Here is an 18,306-nt window from a genome sequence, read left to right on the forward strand (position 1 = left end):
TTCTTCCAGGTACAGCATATTAGTGGAAGACTTCCCCGCACAGCCATGTCGCCATGATGTGAATTACAATTAACGCCAGGCAGCCAGGGGTTGTTTGTTAGATTATTAGATCCAGCGAAGCTGAATGACTCATTCTATGCTATTTGCAGAAAGAAGGCAAGCAATTCATCACAAAACAGATGCTAATGATAGGCTACCTGGATCCCTATAGAGGAACGCCGGCTCTTGAGAAACTCCTCTGCTTTTGTCACGAGGATGGCCTTGTCACTGGTTCGTATGGAGGCACCCTCTGATGCGTGGCGCTGTGCAGCTGCAGTCTCCAAGGCAAGATTCATAGCCTTGTTACTGTCCAAACTGTCTGTGGAGTTGTACATCCCTCGGCCGTCCTGAGGCCATGGGGAAATCCTCTGAGTCCGGCTGTCATGGTATGCATCCTGGGTGGATTCTGTGCTGCTCTGAGCCGTGACTGAGATCAGTGGCTTGGATGTGGTACGTGGGGGTACCGGCGGCGGTGTTTTTTTGTAACTTGTGTAAGTTACAGCTATGGAAAGAATTAAAAATAAAAGTAGAAAAAGAGAGAAATCGAGATTAGTCTGGTGGAAAACTCACAACATTTTCACCTTAACTTTAAGGTTATGTTACTTAAAAATGAAGATGCTACAACATAGTGCTCCTTGTGAACCTTGCCGTTAGTTCAAAGCATCTCTCGGAGTCAGATGGGTATCCATAGCAACATTTTATTTCAACCAGGAAGCAAGGGGTGGAAATGGGAGTCCCAGATTATGGTGAAGATGAAAGGGAGTTAGTGAGGATTTGTGTGTGTGTGTCTGAGCCTCGATACTAGGGCTGGGTAGGTACATGCTAGAGCTGCTGAGGTGGTTTCTGCATGGGGTAAAGCTGATAAGAGAAATAAAGGGATTTTTTTTTCTTCTTCTCTTATATTAATCTGAACTGTAGGCTTGGTATCAATGCAGTGTATTAAAGAAAGTAATGTCAATATACTGGAACAGAACAGAAACTTCATGCCACGCTTGAACCTCTTGAAGTACTTCCAGGTGGACTGATTAATTACACAAGAAGCCTCTACTTTAAAAATATACAATATATTTAATGAGAAATTTCAGGCATGCAATATTTTATTATATGAAAAGCTACTAGATACATGTAAAGTAACAATATAAAATAATAAATAATACAAAAAACAGTGACATTTTATTTGTTGTCCTGCAGTAAGCCTTAAACCTTAGAACATACGTTGAAGAGTTATATACTTAGATGCAGATAATATGGAAATACAGATATAAAAATGGGTCTGAAACGCTAGGAGAACTGGATACACATAAACAGTAGTAAGAATTTTAGTCTGATGAGCAGAAAATGTCTGAGGCTGCTTTGATGTGTATCCTGTCTTGCAGAAAAAGGGTCATTAAGACATGCAAGAAAACTCTACAGGATACAGGATTCTGCCAGTACTGTGTCCTTACAAAGTTTTTGAGATTTCATAGAGACAGGTATTTAGTGATTAATATCACACAGTTCAGTTGTCTAATTGCTTAAGCCCTTTGTACTATTCTTGTACTGATATAAGCATTTCTGTTGTGGAAGTGTTTTTTCCCCCAAGAACACATACTCATATAATTCATAAAATTATTGACTGATACAAAAGTGCATTGTAATATAGCTTTCTACATTCCTGTACAGGAAAATCAAACCCAAATCACATCCTGTATAATTACAGGAACATAAAGAAAATTATTATATTTTCTTGTATCAAAAATTCTGAAATAGCATATTATATACATGCAGAGATCAGGATAAAGAATGACTTAACATAAAGTTTTGCCTTTTTCAGGTGTTTTTAAATGTATTGGACATTACAAGGGTGACTCTGGTAACCTTGGAATTGGGGTTACTTAAGTCCAATAGAGATCCTACAAATGTTCCTCTTCTCATTATACAGACACGACGTGATAAGCAATGCTGTCACAAGGAGCCCCTTTCCAGTTGTGCTTTTTAATATCACTCTGTGTTGCAGCTCTCTGGAGAGAAGAGACAGGTTTAGGAATTTGCTAATACTTGGGACCACTGAGCCTGACTGACTAGGCCAGCATATGAGAAAAGCGAGCCTAGAGAAAGCTGTTCTTAAATTTTGTTTCTTGATAGTCATAAATAAAACAGTGTTCACAAATAAAAGAGAGTGAGGCAGAGCTAGGAAGTGAAAACCTTCATTTGAAGCACATTTTGAATTAATACTGGTGTAGCTCAATTCTGGTAGAGATTTAAAGACAGTCTTGCCCTGAGCTAAATTGCTTTAACAGAGGAAAACATGGGAAAGCATGCTCTTCAGATTCAGGGACTGTGTGCATTTCTGAAGTGCAGTTTCATTGTCCTATCACAAATCTTATCTCCTGTCAGTTTTGTAACCAGCAGTTAAGAAGAAAGAAAAACCCAATATTTTTCAACTGCTTTAGGGAATACAGAAATCTCATGAAAGAAGGGAGAGACTGTAATGCTTGGAAATTATGACAGTGTTTTAGGAGCTTAAGAAATGCCTTTAAGTAATGTTTCCACTAAAGGAGTTGCCACAATACTGCTCCCTCATTTCCTCCTGCAAATGTAGGTGCAAGTGATCAAAATGCTGGGAAACATTAGAAATAGCGAAAATGGGAAAAAATAAAGTCAGTGAAATCCACATGTGGAATCTACTTTTATCTATAGTATAAGACGGGTTATCACTTCTATAACTAATTTAATGTTTTTTACCAACTATCTCCATCCAGTGAATAATGAAACATATGGTGAATGTGATAATGAAACATCACAAGCAAGTGTATCCCTGCTACTCTGGTAGCAGATCACTTTTCTGTCTAATTAACATCAGTGTTAAAAATGTTAAAATTGTGTGGCAACCCTTCATAGCTACTTCATTTTCATTTACATTTTTAAAAAAAGATTGATTCTCCATGTGGAAAAAACAAAACAGCAAAGCAGTCACTTGCTCTTTTTTTTTTTTTTCCTCCCTAGGACTGAACATCGTATTTTGGAAATTCTTGATTTTTTCAGTGGGGTGATACATCTTAGATTCACTAAGTATTGCTGTTACTGTGGTATTCTGACAAGCATTTGATCATGAACACTAAAAAGGAATTAGATTTAAAAAAGCAAACAAAAAAGCCACAAGCATATTCAAGGAGAAGTAAACAGTAGAAAGACTGAAAGTCCATGAGAAACTACATACATATTCACAGTGAAATATGGCAGAAAGAAATCCAGCTAATTTCTAAGCTACAATCACAGAGATCAAATGTAGAGCAGGGAATAACAAATCCATCTCTGCACAGTTAATGAGTTCATATATGGAACAACAGTTTCAGAGCCACAGAAATCTGGGACTAATTGGAGACTAACAAAATCAGGTAAGAGGATGGAGGCGTGAATTTGTGAGGCAAATCTTACCACTAAATTCTATTTGCTTTAATCACTCAAGCTGTTCCAGGGAAGTAAATAGGCTAACTTAAATGAATAATGTGACTGAGACTTGTCTTAGATAATCTTGGTATGTGTTACTGACTTAGATAACTATAATAAATTAAGAATATGCTACAGGAGGAAAGTAACCATAAAACCCATGTTTTATTGTTCATTCTTGGTCTTAGGTCTCTAATAATAAGTGTTGACTTAAGATCCAAAGCGTGAAATTTTATGTCACTTTCAAATATTTTTGTAATTAATTGTTATGTCAGTGAATGTTCCTGTTATCAGAAGTAATGTCTGTTTGTATCTGCTCTAATTCTTGTCCCCAGTGGACAGAAGTACCATGGGAAGTCCATATATTGGAATTTCCTTTTCCTAATAGGGAAGGAACTTCCTTTCCATTTCTCATCCCCTTCTTATACTGATGGAGAGAAGCTCCTGTCAGCTTTGCATGATTTGCTACTTTGCAAATTTTATTGGTCTTATTGGTTATTAGTTCAAAGTAAACATATAAAACCTCCTCAGTGTTGCTTCCTGCCTTCCCCATGTTTTGGTCCATCAGCCTACAAACTCCAGAGCTGTAGTGGGTTTTGCAAACCCAGCACTGAGGGTTGGCCAAGGGCGGTGCCTAAGGCCTTACAGGGAGTTGGGGCAGAAAACTGAACTGGGATAAATGGGGAAGGAGCATCCTAGTCTTCAGTCAGGGTGTCAGGGGACAAGCAGGGTGTCAAAGCCAGCACAACAACTGCAGAGAAAATATAGCATGAGGATGGGAACATGCAAAACAGAGCACCAGGAGGGCAGAGCTCCCTCAGTACAACTTAAGACTGATTTAAGTTGTGGACATCGGCATAAGTAGAGTCATGATTCATATTTTGATGTGCAAAACAGAAATCCTGGATAATGGATATTTTTTTTTTTTTTCAGGGCTCACAGAACATGACACGAGATTTCTGTTCATTTTTTTTACTGTTTTCTGAGGAGTTTTGGTGTGCACATGCTGGGCACTCCTGATATTTCACCAGTCCTGCTGCCGAAGAATGAGGCTCAAGCAAAGCAAAAACAATGCCATTCTGCCACACTGTTAATCAATTTGTAAAATCTGCAGCTGCTCTGAAATGCAAAGAGAAAAAGAGTAGACAGCATAAGAGGAAAATATATCTTTTTAATGTTTAAACTGAACACAGAAGGAATTATGAAAAAGAAATTGAATCTTTCCTTCCTGTTGTATTCAAAGGCAATCTTAATATAGAAAGCAGATATTTTTTGGTCTTTTTTTTTAATAAAGCAGGAAAAATTATTTTTGGAAATCAGAGGATACAGTCTGTCTCCATCTGTTAGCTAATAATAATAATAAAAAAGATAAAAATTGTCAAAAAACATTCTTCTAATTCTAACTGCATGGCTATTTCCGACTTCCATTTGAATCAAAGCATTAACTGTTCAGGCACTTGCCCCGCTTCAGTATAAATATGTGTAATCAGCTCCACTGGATCTTCCTTTAGGAAAGGACATTTGAAGACAAATGGAGGGAAAACAAAATGGTTCTGTGCTGCTTCATGGTGGGCTAGACTAAATGATGATGAAAACCAGGTATAAATTGTTTAGGTAGCATGGCAGCACAACGTGCATTAATTTGCCTCTCAGGCAGGAAAAGGTGTAACACATCGATTTGTTTTTGTAAGGATCATTGCCTTTATGCAAAGAGGGCAGTGCCCATTTATGTCAGCTCCAGTTATCTTCTCCCAGCACGCAAGTTATGCTTGATACCTTAACGGCCAGATGACCACTTCCCCCTGCACATACACAAGATTCCCTGTCAGTGCGGAATCTGGCACAGCACTGGCTACAAGTGACATGCTCTGTAAAGCACATTAATCTCTTCTATGTTCTTTGTGATACCAGCTGGGAAGCACCAGTCAGAAGCAGAGAATCAGGTATTATGGAAACAGATGTAACCAAGAGGGCAAACACAGCACTGGAGAACTAATGGTTTGGACATATACAATAGAATTGCAGGGAAAATTTCCCAATAGTTCTTAAGTAACTGGAAGTTTTTTTATTTAGTTGATATACCTGGAGCAGAATATCCCTCTTAATCTGCACTGCATTTGACTAAATTTGCTTAAGGTTGCTGTTGCTACTGTAGAAATAGCTGTAGAAATCAGTCAGTTACGCTGCCCATATTTCAGTGCAAACACAGCTTGTACTAGAAATAAAATGACTAAAATGATTCAATTCAGATATAACTTCAGGTTATCCACAGAGAGTTAAAGACAAAAGGCAGGAGAGACTTGATACATTTGATGAAATATCAGTGGCTGTAGGTGACATTCAGAACACCTTTCAAAAGGCAGCCTTTTAATAAATCACTGCTGTTGGTCCATTTGCCAGATATAATCACCTGAGGGGCTTTCACAAATCAATATAACCACTAAGCACTTAGTCAAAATAACATTATTTAGGCTGAGATCACAAAGTTAACTGGATGATGAATTTACATAAACGCACCATCAATTAAAGGGAATGGTTGTCCCTTATGACACATGGCAGGAGTAAACCGTATTTTTAGTTTTGCAAGGAAACTTATTCAGAAGCAGGATAATTACTCTGCAGGGAGCATGGAGCTGCCCTGGAGGCAGAGCTCCCTGGGGCATGCTGCTGCAGGCAGACAGGATTTCTCCGAGGAACCACAGCACTAAGAGAAACACTGTGAGGGCTCCTAGGCTACCGCTAGGTCTTCTGTTTCACACAGGGAAAGTGAATGCTAACGCCACAACCATTTCAGAAGAGGAAAAAGAGACCTTTCTGTAATGAAATGCCACAGTTAAATCTAACCCTGCGTGAAAAGCTTACTCCGCTTACATAGCCTTTTGACCATGCTGAACGTTGTTCTAGGCAAAGGTTTTCACAGTCATAGATAACATGGCTGTTCTTCAAATGCCCTGAAGTTACCTCATTATGTGCCATCATGGTCATCAGGACTTCTGATCTGCTCTTAAATTAAAAAGGCACTTGTGTACAACAGTTACCTCTCAAAGCAAAGAATGATGAACATTTCAATACCATCAATAAATGAAACAGGACTTCTGAGAGAAGACATCCCATCCACTGAAAGAGTTAATTTTACACTAAGCGATTAACTCTTTGATCATTTTTCTACTAATCCATGCATGCCAAAAATAAGAATGCAGGTCCTTATTGAAAAGAGAGGATGTTGGGACACATCTTCCTATTTGTGACTATTGTCATCTCCCATTATACATTGGTTTCCAATGAAAAATATAATTAAAAGGAGAATGAAGTATCACACAAGTCAGTTTAATTTTTACAAAACCAGTCTAGTTTTTCCTAAAGTCAGTTTCTAAAGTGTTAGAAAAGGGGTTTCCTTCTTGGGTTAGTTGCACCTTTAAAGTTCACTCCAAATGAGGTGATTTAGAAATGCTTAGTTTTGATACGTGTAGCGTCTTGTTACTTAATTAAGAAAAAGTGATCAGCTACAATGAGGGGGAAATGTTAAGGTAAATTAGTCTGTTTGGGTCCAGTCTGCCATTTTAGATATGTGCCATCAGTTGATACTTCAAAACTGACACCTTTGATTTGGGGCTTACTTCCTTTTTTCAATGCTGCAGCATGATGTGCTCAGGCTCTACCCAGAAAAAAATGTCTTGCTCCATTACTTGACCCTAGGCAGTGCTAACTGAATGTAAATGACTGTCCTTCAAAGCACACACCCACTTCTTACTTAAATTGAAACCACAGCTGCATGTGAATGTAGAGTGGGTGAGGAAGATGCCACATTCTCGTATAATCTTGACTTCTCCAGCCTTTCTCTTTGCTGCTCCCTGGGAAGATACACACTTTTGCTTGTTGTTTTGCTAGTGAAAGATCCTGCCATTTCTGAGGGATTTTCATGTTCAAGAGTTTCTCCATTTGCAAGGTTATGAGAGTGTTTTTTTGAACTGTAAGGAGATTCAAACCTTGTAAAAATAGTCATTAAAACTTACCGATGTCATACTGTGCTTGAAATTCAAGAGAGAATTTTGTTTTTAAATATATTAATAATTTTAATGGAATCTACGGTTGATTTCCCTCAAACACAATCAGAGGGTTACTTTGTTTTTATTACCACATCTTGCTGCTTTCTGCCATTTCCCATTCTGTCCTCCACAGTGAATCCTAGCCAGTGAAGGAGCCAGGAATCTTTCCATCTCAGTCGAGATAAAATATTTTTATGCTTGGATATCTATGAAAAGAATCCTGTTTCTTGCTTTCCAGACCAAGCACTAAGAAACAGCTGATACATCTATGATGATATTTTTATGAGATATTTTCTCAGAAAGACTACTTGCACCCAGATGAGATTTACCGACATGGCTTATATGATGCTACATTTTGCTTAAGCTACATAAACCAAAGCATTGTCTGGGTGGCAAGCATTTATAACTTTATTATTGTAATTTTATTATAGCATTATTATAACTTTATTTATCCTTTTTTTTTTTTTTTTTTTTTTTTTTTTTTTTTTTTTTTTTTTTTTTTTTTTTTTTCTCCCTGATGGGTCTTTTACTTGTATTATGTTTAGGTAAACTTGGATATTTTTCAGACACTAAAGTCAGATGTTAATTGACCATGATCTCACATTGCTATGTCTCAACGTGATGGTCTCATGTCATAGGCCATGGGAGCAAAGCACTGCCTTTATCCTGTGCCATTTTTTAAAGTAGGATTTTACAGTAGCAATTGGTTTTATCATACTTTCAAGACACAGTCAGTGTCTGAGAACTATGAAGTGGAATCCATCTCACCTCACATTAGCCATTTAAAAGACAGTCATCCAACTCTAAGTTGCCTCATCTCTTTAGAATTCCCAGGAGAAAAACAAGCAGTTGTGGGGGAAATTCTACTTTAATCTTAGATGTTTTTATTATCGTTATTATTATTTTTACTAGGCAATGAATGGTAAAAAATGCAGGTAAATAGAATCAAGGACAACCAGTTCAGATCAGGACAATTCTGAAATGCCTACATAGGTGAGATCCAACCTATGTACTCCATCCAACCACTCCGTCCCTATGAAGGCTCTGGTAGGACTCTGACATGCACTGGGACATAATCTCTCCTCTCTTCTGTTACCTGCATTCATTGGAAAGGTGGGAGCTTCATTGCATCTGCTCCTCTGTGAGCTTGTTGTTAAAGCAAGGCTACGTGGAATTTGATTTTAAGGGTCTAGCCAAATCTGAATTACATTACATTTCTTAATTCAGCATTCCTAAATGATAAGTTCAGCTTCCAAACCCTTCTCCTGGACCTACTTCATAGTAATGGTTTGGACCAAGGTCCCTTTGAAGCTTCACAGAAGTACTAAACACAAATCTTGTGTATTTCCATTGTTTTAAAATTGATTGTACAATGTTAGACACTGGGATAGATGATGCTGTTTAGTCCTGCTGAAGTTGATGTTGAAAGTCAATGGAATCAGACCAATTCACACAAACTGAGGATTTGGACCTTTAGCATAATGTATTATTGATACAGGCAGGGTTCGTGCTTCTTATAAATTACTTTTTTTTTTTTTTTTAAATTGCTTTTCAAAGTGATGTGTCACTGAGAAACTGCAGTCATATGAACCCCATATAAAATGTTATTTCTATGCAGCATTTTGTTTTGACCTGTCTCTGCTAAATAGAACCTATATAGCACTTGTGAAGAAAAGAAATCATTTATACGACACATAACCTCAGTAACAATTTACCAGGTTAAGGCAAAATTACTGGATGCTATATTTTTATTAATCTGTGTGTGCATTAGGTTAGACTCAATAATCAGAATTTTAAGCTTAAGTTCTGTACATCTATCTGATTTTGTACAGGAAACTAACAATTAAGTGGAAATGTGACCATTAAATTTGGAAAAAAGCTGGAATCTAAGAACACACTGCAGTCTCCCAGTTAGAACTTGGAGGAGAGAGGTATAAAAGGAATTAGTGTAATCAAGTAATTCAGTGCGTAAGTCATTACCTCCATATTGAGGAAACTTAGGTCTGTAGGCAGCCCATGTTACGTAAATGATAAAATCTGTTTTGACAATGTAATTAATGTTAGTCTCAAAACAGAAATGCAAATCAAACAAGATATCAAGGTCAGAAACTGGAAGCCTTTGCCAAAGTTAAAAGAGATGTGGGTAACACAAACCTCATGGATTGCTGATGGACTAGTTGCAAAGGGTTCTATTTTAGATCAGTTAATTAGCGAAAAATTATAGCCTAACCAGCATCCTGTAGATGGCAAAGCGAAGTGCTGACAGCTGTTTTGCTCTTCTAAACAGTTCCTATGTGCCTCTAACATATAGAAGTTGCCTTAAAGAACATCATCTCAGTTTTTCAGTTGCAGGAAAGAAAAACTTACCTTGAACTATACTCTAATTTATGGAATGCATGTAAGGCTTTTCTGGAATACCGATTGCATGTCACATCACCAAAACAGTGAGAAACAAAGAGAAAAAACAGCTCCAAAAGCTAAGAGCTGCTGTTACCAGGTTACTCTTTTCACATTGAAAGCAATAGAAATTTTGTAAATGTTTTTCAGTAGAACAGATGCAAACCAATATTGCTGTCATTCTGTACTAAAAAAAACCTCTTTTCTTGACCTCCCACATACCCTTATCACTCAAGTCAAATAATTTCCAGCAGCCTCTTGAAATGCACTCATAGACGTAGGCTTATCATTGTTTCTGTTTGTGTGTTTTCTGTTCACATTCTCACAGTAACTGTGTGTAGTTTGTAATTTTCTTTAACTTTCAGAAAGGAATTCCAAACTGAGTAGGACCAGAAAAACAATTTGCTCAGTTAATCTTAAGTGTTGCACAGTAGAATAATTTTAACAGTGCATTATGATAATGGTCCTGTGTTAAAGAATTAAAATTATTACAAAATATTTTAATTAAAGAGAATTTAATACCTTTAAATTGTTCTTTTAATCTACAGAGAGCTGCAAGTCTGGACAAAGCTCACTTTTGAGATTGGTAACAATACAGGCAACGGTCAAACCAAGAAATCATTTTACTTGAGATAGTCTTGGAGTTGGCGTCAGTGTGGAAAAAAGTGCTCAGAAAGATACTTGCAGTCTATCAGTCCTATATTTAGGCGCAGCAAATGATGCTGCTGGGTTTTGAGCTCTCAACTCTGTAAGTCAGAGCATGGCTCTCTCTAAGCTAGTTATCCTTGTTTTCAGCAGGACCAGCAGATAAATCTTTAGATTTATCCTATAATGCAATATGAATAGGGCTGACTTTTACCTCCCATTCTGTGTCATCATTGTAGACTATTTTTATAGGCAACATGGAGAAATAGGGACGTCCAGAGAACAACTTATAACAGATACCAATCCTGAAGCAGATAAATCACATTTCATTGAGTATAATAGGGCATTAATATGACTGCCTTTGACAGCTAGCTACATTTCAGATATACGTATTAGATGAGATGAATTTTTATGAATGAAATTTTATGTTTTTGTTATTATTATTATATATATATATTTTCTACTGGGGGATGGAGACTAAGAGTGGAAATATATATATTTTTCTGGACAAAGAACTATCCCAAATGGTTCATTTGTATTTAATATAAGAAAAAAGAAATGCATATAAAAAGTCATGACTCATTGATATGTCCTTGGTACTGTGTTCTTAGTCTCAGAAAGGCAAGTGATAGGTTACTCACTTCAAACTCAATATCTTCCTCAGACTTGCTTGGATGTCTTCTAGTTGCCTTTGAGGAGCAGTAATGAGCAGCATGGATTACTCTGGCATTTGTCTAAACTGTGGTTTCCACTGTATATAGTTTTTACATACCAGGTTATATGCTGAGACTAAGCTTCGCCCCTTCCACGTGCTGGAACATTTCATTTACAGAGTTTGTTGCTAAGTATGATCTTAATTTTATTATGTTCTTAATGGTCTGAATTTTTGGGTAGACCTGTGTGGTGTCAGGAGTTGGACTTGATCTTTATGAGTCCCTTCCAACTCGGGATATTCTATGATTCTATGAAGTACCATCATGATATTAGGTAAGACATCTCTGTTAGTGCTCAATAGGGTCCCTATACTGTATTCAGTCTGAGTCAAACTCAGCTGAACATAGATACCTAATACTTTTTTAGATGTCCTAGGCTCTTCTGCCTAGCATAAAACAGCTTGTCCAGGAGGAAGCAACTCTCTTGTAGGTTCCATGTAGATGTCCCAAATGGGTAAAAGACACTTATCTTTGAACTGAATCTTTTTTTTTTTTTTTTTTTTTTTTTTTTTTTTTGTGTCATGGGAACAGACAACTAGTTTGCATTAAAGTACATACCTTTACATGACTTGATGTGGAGCCAAATTCTCCTTCATCCAGCTAACCTGTCTGGCCAAAGGCAAATTCTGTCTAGGTATGCCCTGGGAATGTCACCAGTTTTAGAATCTTTACTTTTAATGAAAGTATTGGGTTTACCAATTGCCCTTCCAGGGTAGCTTCAAGTCTAAACAAAATTTTTGGCACAGAAATGAAGACTTAAACAGAAGCTTTCACGAAACTCCATTTTAGGGAGATGAAAATAGAGGATGGGAGTTGCTGAAGGGTTGGCAGAGATATGCAAGCATCCCAAGAATTTTTTTAAAATAATGAAACAGAGAATTTGTTGGAAGTAAAACTAAAAAACTATAAAAGTTTTTCTGTTTCACTTCTGTGTCTCTCCACTCAAATCTAGATACAACTTAATTTAAATAGCAAAGAACTTGCTTTGCCTCTACCTTCATGCCTGTCTGTTACTAAGGATTTGAGTGGCAGCTGCCCACTAGGAATCTGTTCTCCTGGAAAAGGCAATTTTACAAGTTAGAAATAATATCCCTCAGGAGAAGCACATTTGTAAGTGGTGAGCACTAATCAAAACACCCTCACCGTAAAGCAGAATAGTAGTGAAAGCACCTAAACTTGCTTCCCTAAATGTCTGATAACACGTCTTCAGAAATAGTTTTACTATCCAATGGACATTCTAGTGGCAGAAGTCACCCTATGGAAGCAAGACCTGCCCTGCCATAAAAGGGCTTATCATAATTTTGAAGTGCAGCTCTGTCACTTCACACACAGCCTTTACAGGCCCCTGTACCTTTGCTAGGGCCCAGAGGACAGGAATTCCCCACTGTCTGCACACTGTTTCTTTTTTTGACGATTGTATGTACAGTAAAGAAGCTACAACACAGCTCACATCCCTGTTGCATTGAAAGCATAACAAAGCTAAGGCCAGTTTGCCTGCAAGCAAAGTGTGGCCTACCTGAATACAGTTATTAAACTAGCTGATGGACCAAGGCCCCCGATGGATGAAATACTGCACACAAGCAAGTAAAAATTCAAATGTCAGAACTCAAAAAGACCTCTCCATACCCAGCACTTAAAGCATGCTAATTCCAGTGCACATTCTGGCTCCTGACATACACGCCTTCAGCAGAACCCAGGACTGAATATACGCAGAGCTTCTGAGAAGGCTCATTAGAGGGCTTTTATTCATTCACTGAGGAATGCAGAAGGAGAATTGCCGCCAGAAGAAGGATCCTGCCTTCCTTTTTACTACAACTGAAAAGAAGCAGTATTCAGCACCAGTTTCAGCTGGTGAAGGCTTACCGACCCTGCAAACTTCTCCCAGCTGCACAGACATACCTGAGGACAAAGCCTCCTGCCAGTATCAGGCTAAATATCTGGGCTGAGATTTACCCCTGCCACTGTTAGTTTCTATCATGTCAGGAAGGCTTCAAATACCTGAGCAGTGAATCACATTCTTTGCATGATTTTTGTTTTTTTACTTTCTTACCCACTCTTTTTTTTTTTTTTCCTTTTTCTTTTTTTTTTTTTTTCTTTTCTTATATCACTCAGAAAATGAAGCTGAGGAAACTGAAAACTCATCTTACAGACAGCTTTGAAACCAAATTCAGCCAGGAAAGAGGGCATGTGTGTCCTTTTTAATAAAAGAAAAAACAGCTGTCTGGCAAATCTAATAAGTTATGGAGGAATTATGTCAAGCACAGAACAGCAGGAGCAAGAGAAAGACAGTCATTACATATTTTTTAAACTAACCATAGATGCAAGGCAGGGACTTTTTTTTTTTTTTTTTTAATCTTTGAATGAAAATTATAAAAAGCTGCTGGCTACTGCTCCAACTGTTTTCATGCCTCATCAACCTGAAGAGGCCAGGCAGTTCTGATTAGCACAGCCTTCGTCCAATCTCAGGGAATCCCAGAGTTACAAACAGTTGCAGTGACCCCTTGGCCATCCCCTGTTGAATTCCCCAAACCAAAGGACTTGTGTCACCTTCATCCCAGAGACTCCCTGGGCATCTTTCGTGATGTAGAGCTGCTATAAAGCAACACTGTCAGCATAGCATCAGAACTTCAATATATTTAAAAGAATTAAAGACTAATTATTCCCCCCAGATACACCCAGAGCAATGAAAATGATGTGTGCATATCCAAGTGTAGAACTGGGCTCATTCTTTGTTAGTATAAGATTTATCCTCACAGTATAAGCACATAAGTTGGCACAGCATCAAAGTCTTAACTCAGGATCCTCAAGTGCTCCCACAGATATATGGTAGGTTTCCTGCAGAGAATTAGAGTGCCAGATAATTCCATAGGGCCCTAACAGTAATTAAGCAAAGTCAATAGGCAAATAATAATCGAGAAAACAGCCTTCTATATCTTATTTGGACTTAAGATTTTGTGCAATTTTAAATATACTTGTTGAGGACACTACTGCAAGCTATCACTTAGGAATGGTTACCGATAATAACCCCTAAGACATAGCATTTATTTCTGTTCTCAGTATAGAGAAAACAGAAACTGTGTATTTGTGCGTATGTTTTCTCCCATTTGGCTAGGTTTTCCTAGAGAGTTCATTGGGTTATGTACTGGGTCTGGCTGGAATGTTAACTTTCCCGGCAGCAGCCCATACAGTGCCGTACTCTGTACTTGTAGCTGGAACAGCAGTGTTATCACACCAGTGTTGTGTCTACTGCTGAGCAGCAGTGGCACAGCATTGGGCCTTTCTCTAACCCTCCTAGGGGGTGGGCAAAAAGTGAGGAGAGAAACATCACTAGGGCAGCTGACCTAAACCAATCAAAGGGATATTCCATACCATGTGGTGTCACACTCAGCAATAAAAGGTGGAAACAGGAAGAAGAGGGGAGGGGTGGGCTCTCGTTGAGAAGATGTCGGTCCTCCTCTCGAACACCGGCTGCGTGCGTTGAGGCCTTGCTTCAAGGACGTGGTCAATCATCGCTCATTTGTGGGAAGTAGAGAGTAATTTCTTTCCTCTGCACTTCCATATAGCTTTCATTTATTTTGTTTGTTTGTTTTCCTCCCTTTTTCCCCTTTTCCCTTTTACTTCCCCTTAGTTAAATTGTTTAGTTCATGGTAGTCTTTATTTAATTATTATAATTATTTCCCTTTAATTAAATTATCCTTATCTCAACCCGTGAGTTGTTCTTTGCTTTACTTCTCCCCCTCCTCATCTAAAGGAGGGGGAGTGAGAGAGCGGTTGTGGGGTTTAGCTGCCCAGCACGGTAAAACCACCACAGTCCTTTTTGGCGCCCAACGTGGGGCTCGAAGGGTTGAGATAACAATAGAATTGATTAAACGCATACAACTAACACACTTGCTTGCTAGTAACCATGTACATTGTCCTGTTAATAATAGCTTTGTTCATATGTCATGCAATCCGTGTCATATTCTCCTTTCTCCTATATATCCGATCCGACAAAGTGCTACAATCTGTGTTCACTTTTTTTAATTCGCTGTGCTGCCAAGCACTGACCTTGGGTTTACTCTGGAATTCAGGCTCTGCGCTGTTATCATTTGGGTCCCATGGAAACTATCTTCCAGAGAATATTCAGAACTACACTGCCTTCCTTTTCTCATCTGGACACCAGTTTATTAATAATATCAGGAATGGTACCTTTCCCTTCTTTCACAGTGGGCTAATTACAACAGTTTGGGAGTATTTTGAAGATCCATCTGTAACCCATGTATTGCTATTTCTAATTCTGAATAACAGGTTTCATTTTCTCTCTAAGATTAGTCGATTGTTTAGAAAACTTATTTGGGAATCTGTCCCAAAACAGTCTTGTGGTGAGTGGCACGGTGTGTAGGATGATGTTAGCAGGTACCTGTCACGAGTGTCTCCTCCAATAGTTTTGAACTTCACCCCTGAGCAAGTGCTAAATCCTAAAAACTTGGTAGAATGTTTGAGAGTTGTATGTCCTGACCCTGATAATGCCGGAGAACAACAGCTTGCAGCATTGTGCTGGGTCCTGGTTTATTCCTATCAAACACTGTTTAACATCATCCAGCAATTTGAAGAGCGGGAGGAAGTCTCTGAATCTGATGACCAAGTAACACACACTGTGGCTGACCCAGAGGACCAACCAACTATGGTATCAGTCGCCCCCATAGTCAAGTCAAAACAATGGAAACGGAGGTCAGCTCGTTTAGTAAGGGAAGAAGGCTCTCCTAAGAAGGAGGGAGAAGGGGAATTGGCAGGCACCTCTAAAGCAGAGCCGTCACAAAAACAGCAGGAAGACGAGACGGAAATCATAAAGGAATCAGAAATCACTCGATCCTTATCCCTGAGTGAGATGCGAGAAATACGAAAGGATTATGGTCGACGCCCAGGTGAACACATCCTCACTTGGCTGCTCCGATGCTGGGATGCTGGGGCCAGTAGCCTACAATTAGAAGGCAATGAAGCCAAGCAGCTGGGATCCCTCTCTAGAGAAAGGGTAATCGACAAAGTAATCGGGAGAGGAGCACAGGCCCTCAGCCTCTGGAGACGACTCCTGGCAGCTATCAAAGAAAGATATCTCCATAAGGAAGATATTGTATATCACATAGGCAAGTGGACCACTGTGGATAAAGGTCTCCAACATCTGCGGGAATTAGCTGTGCGGGAGATGATTTATAGTGATTTGGACAATGCCCAGACACCTCAAGACCCCGATGAAGTCCAGTGCACAACATCCATGTGGCGTAAATTTGTGCGGAGTGCACCATCAGCACATGCCAGTACCCTGGCAGCAATTCACTGGGATGAGGGGATGGGACCAACAATGTATGATGTCTCCTGCCAGCTTCAAAAATATGAAGACAATCTCTCTGCTCCGCTACAGTCCTGTGTCTCAGCTGTGGAGAAATTGTCTAAAGGACTTGACAAGCTTGTGGAGAAAGTATATTCCCCCTCATCTAGACAGAGTGATACTTCAGCCACTAAGAATCAGCATTCACCTGCTCAAGAGAGAGAGTACCCAAGACGTACACCACGTGGCACCTTGTGGTTTTATCTGCGTGACCATGGGGAAGATATGAGGAAATGGGATGGTGTACCTACTTCAACCCTAGCTGCTCGGGTACGTGAACTGAAAGGAAATACAGCAGCAAGAAGAGGGGCTCCTAAGAGAAATGCTGCTCCGGTTTCTATTGGGCAGTACCCCAGAGACAGTAGAAGAGCTGATGTTATTCTTGACCATGATGAAGGGACCTCTACCTCTCATTTGCAAGAATTAAGTGGCAGACGCTCCAGCCAGGACTAGAGAGGCCCTGCCTCTGGCCAGGTAGAGGAGAGGGATAACCGGATTTATTGGACTGTGTGGATCCGATGGCCTGGAACATCAGAACCACAGGAATACAAAGCTTTAGTGGACACTGGCGCACAATGTACCTTAATGCCATCAGGCTACCAAGGGACAGAACTCATCTGTATCTCTGGAGTGACAGGGGGATCCCAACAACTATCTGTACTGGAAGCTGAAGTGAGTCTAACTGGGAATGAGTGGCAAAAGCATCCCATTGTGACTGGCCCAGAGGCTCCGTGCATCCTTGGCATAGACTATCTCAAGAGAGGGTACTTCAAGGATCCAAAAGGATACCGGTGGGCTTTTGGCATAGCTGCTTTGAGCACAGAGAAGATTAGGCAGCTGTCTACCCTGCCTGGCCTTTCAGAAGACCCTTCTGTTGTAGGATTGCTGAAGGTTGAAGAACAACAGGTACCAATTGCTACCACAACGGTGCACCGACGGCAATATCGCACCAACCGAGACTCCCTGATTCCCATCCATGAGTTGGTTCACCGACTGGAGAGTCAGGGAGTAATCAGCAAGACTCGCTCACCCTTTAATAGTCCTATATGGCCAGTACGAAAGTCTAATGGCGAGTGGAGGCTAACAGTGGACTATCGAGGCCTGAATGAAGTCACGCCACCACTGAGTGCTGCAGTGCCGGACATGCTAGAACTTCAGTACGAACTAGAATCAAAGGCAGCCAAGTGGTATGCCACAATTGATATTGCTAATGCATTTTTCTCCATCCCTTTAGCAGCAGCATGCAGGCCGCAGTTTGCTTTCACTTGGAGGGGCATCCAATACACCTGGAATCGGCTGCCCCAGGGGTGGAAACACAGCCCTACCATTTGCCATGGACTGATCCAGTCTGCACTGGAGCGAGGGGGAGCTCCTGAGCACCTTCAGTACATTGACGACATCCTCGTGTGGGGCAACACAGCAGAAGAAGTTTTTGAGAAAGGGAAGAAAATAATCCAAATTCTCCTGAAAGCTGGTTTTGCCATTAAAAAGAGCAAGGTCAAGGGGCCTACACAGGAAATCCAGTTCTTGGGGGTAAAATGGCAGGATGGACGTCGCCATATTCCAATGGATGTGATCAATAAAATAACAGCAATGTCTCCGCCAACTAGCAAAAAGGAAACGCAAGCTTTCCTAGGCCTCGTGGGATTCTGGAGAATGCATGTGCCAGGCT

The 18,306-nt window shown here is 39.7% G+C and overlaps 1 protein-coding gene across 22 annotated transcripts in view; it reads right to left on the reverse strand.

Moving 5' to 3' along the window:
- The window catches only part of DLGAP2 (DLG associated protein 2), a 478,278-nt gene that overhangs the window by 34,571 nt on the left and 425,401 nt on the right, over positions 1–18,306 (reverse strand). For all 22 annotated transcript variants that reach the window (XM_084515980.1, XM_084515993.1, XM_084515997.1 and 19 more), the window contains one exon: positions 198–541. In XM_084515980.1, the coding sequence (XP_084372106.1) occupies positions 198–541 (344 nt within the window). The remainder of the gene's footprint in view (positions 1–197; positions 542–18,306) is intronic.

Source organism: Aythya ferina, assembly GCF_964211825.1.
Source record: "Aythya ferina genome assembly, chromosome: 3".
Lineage (NCBI taxonomy): Eukaryota > Metazoa > Chordata > Aves > Anseriformes > Anatidae > Aythya > Aythya ferina.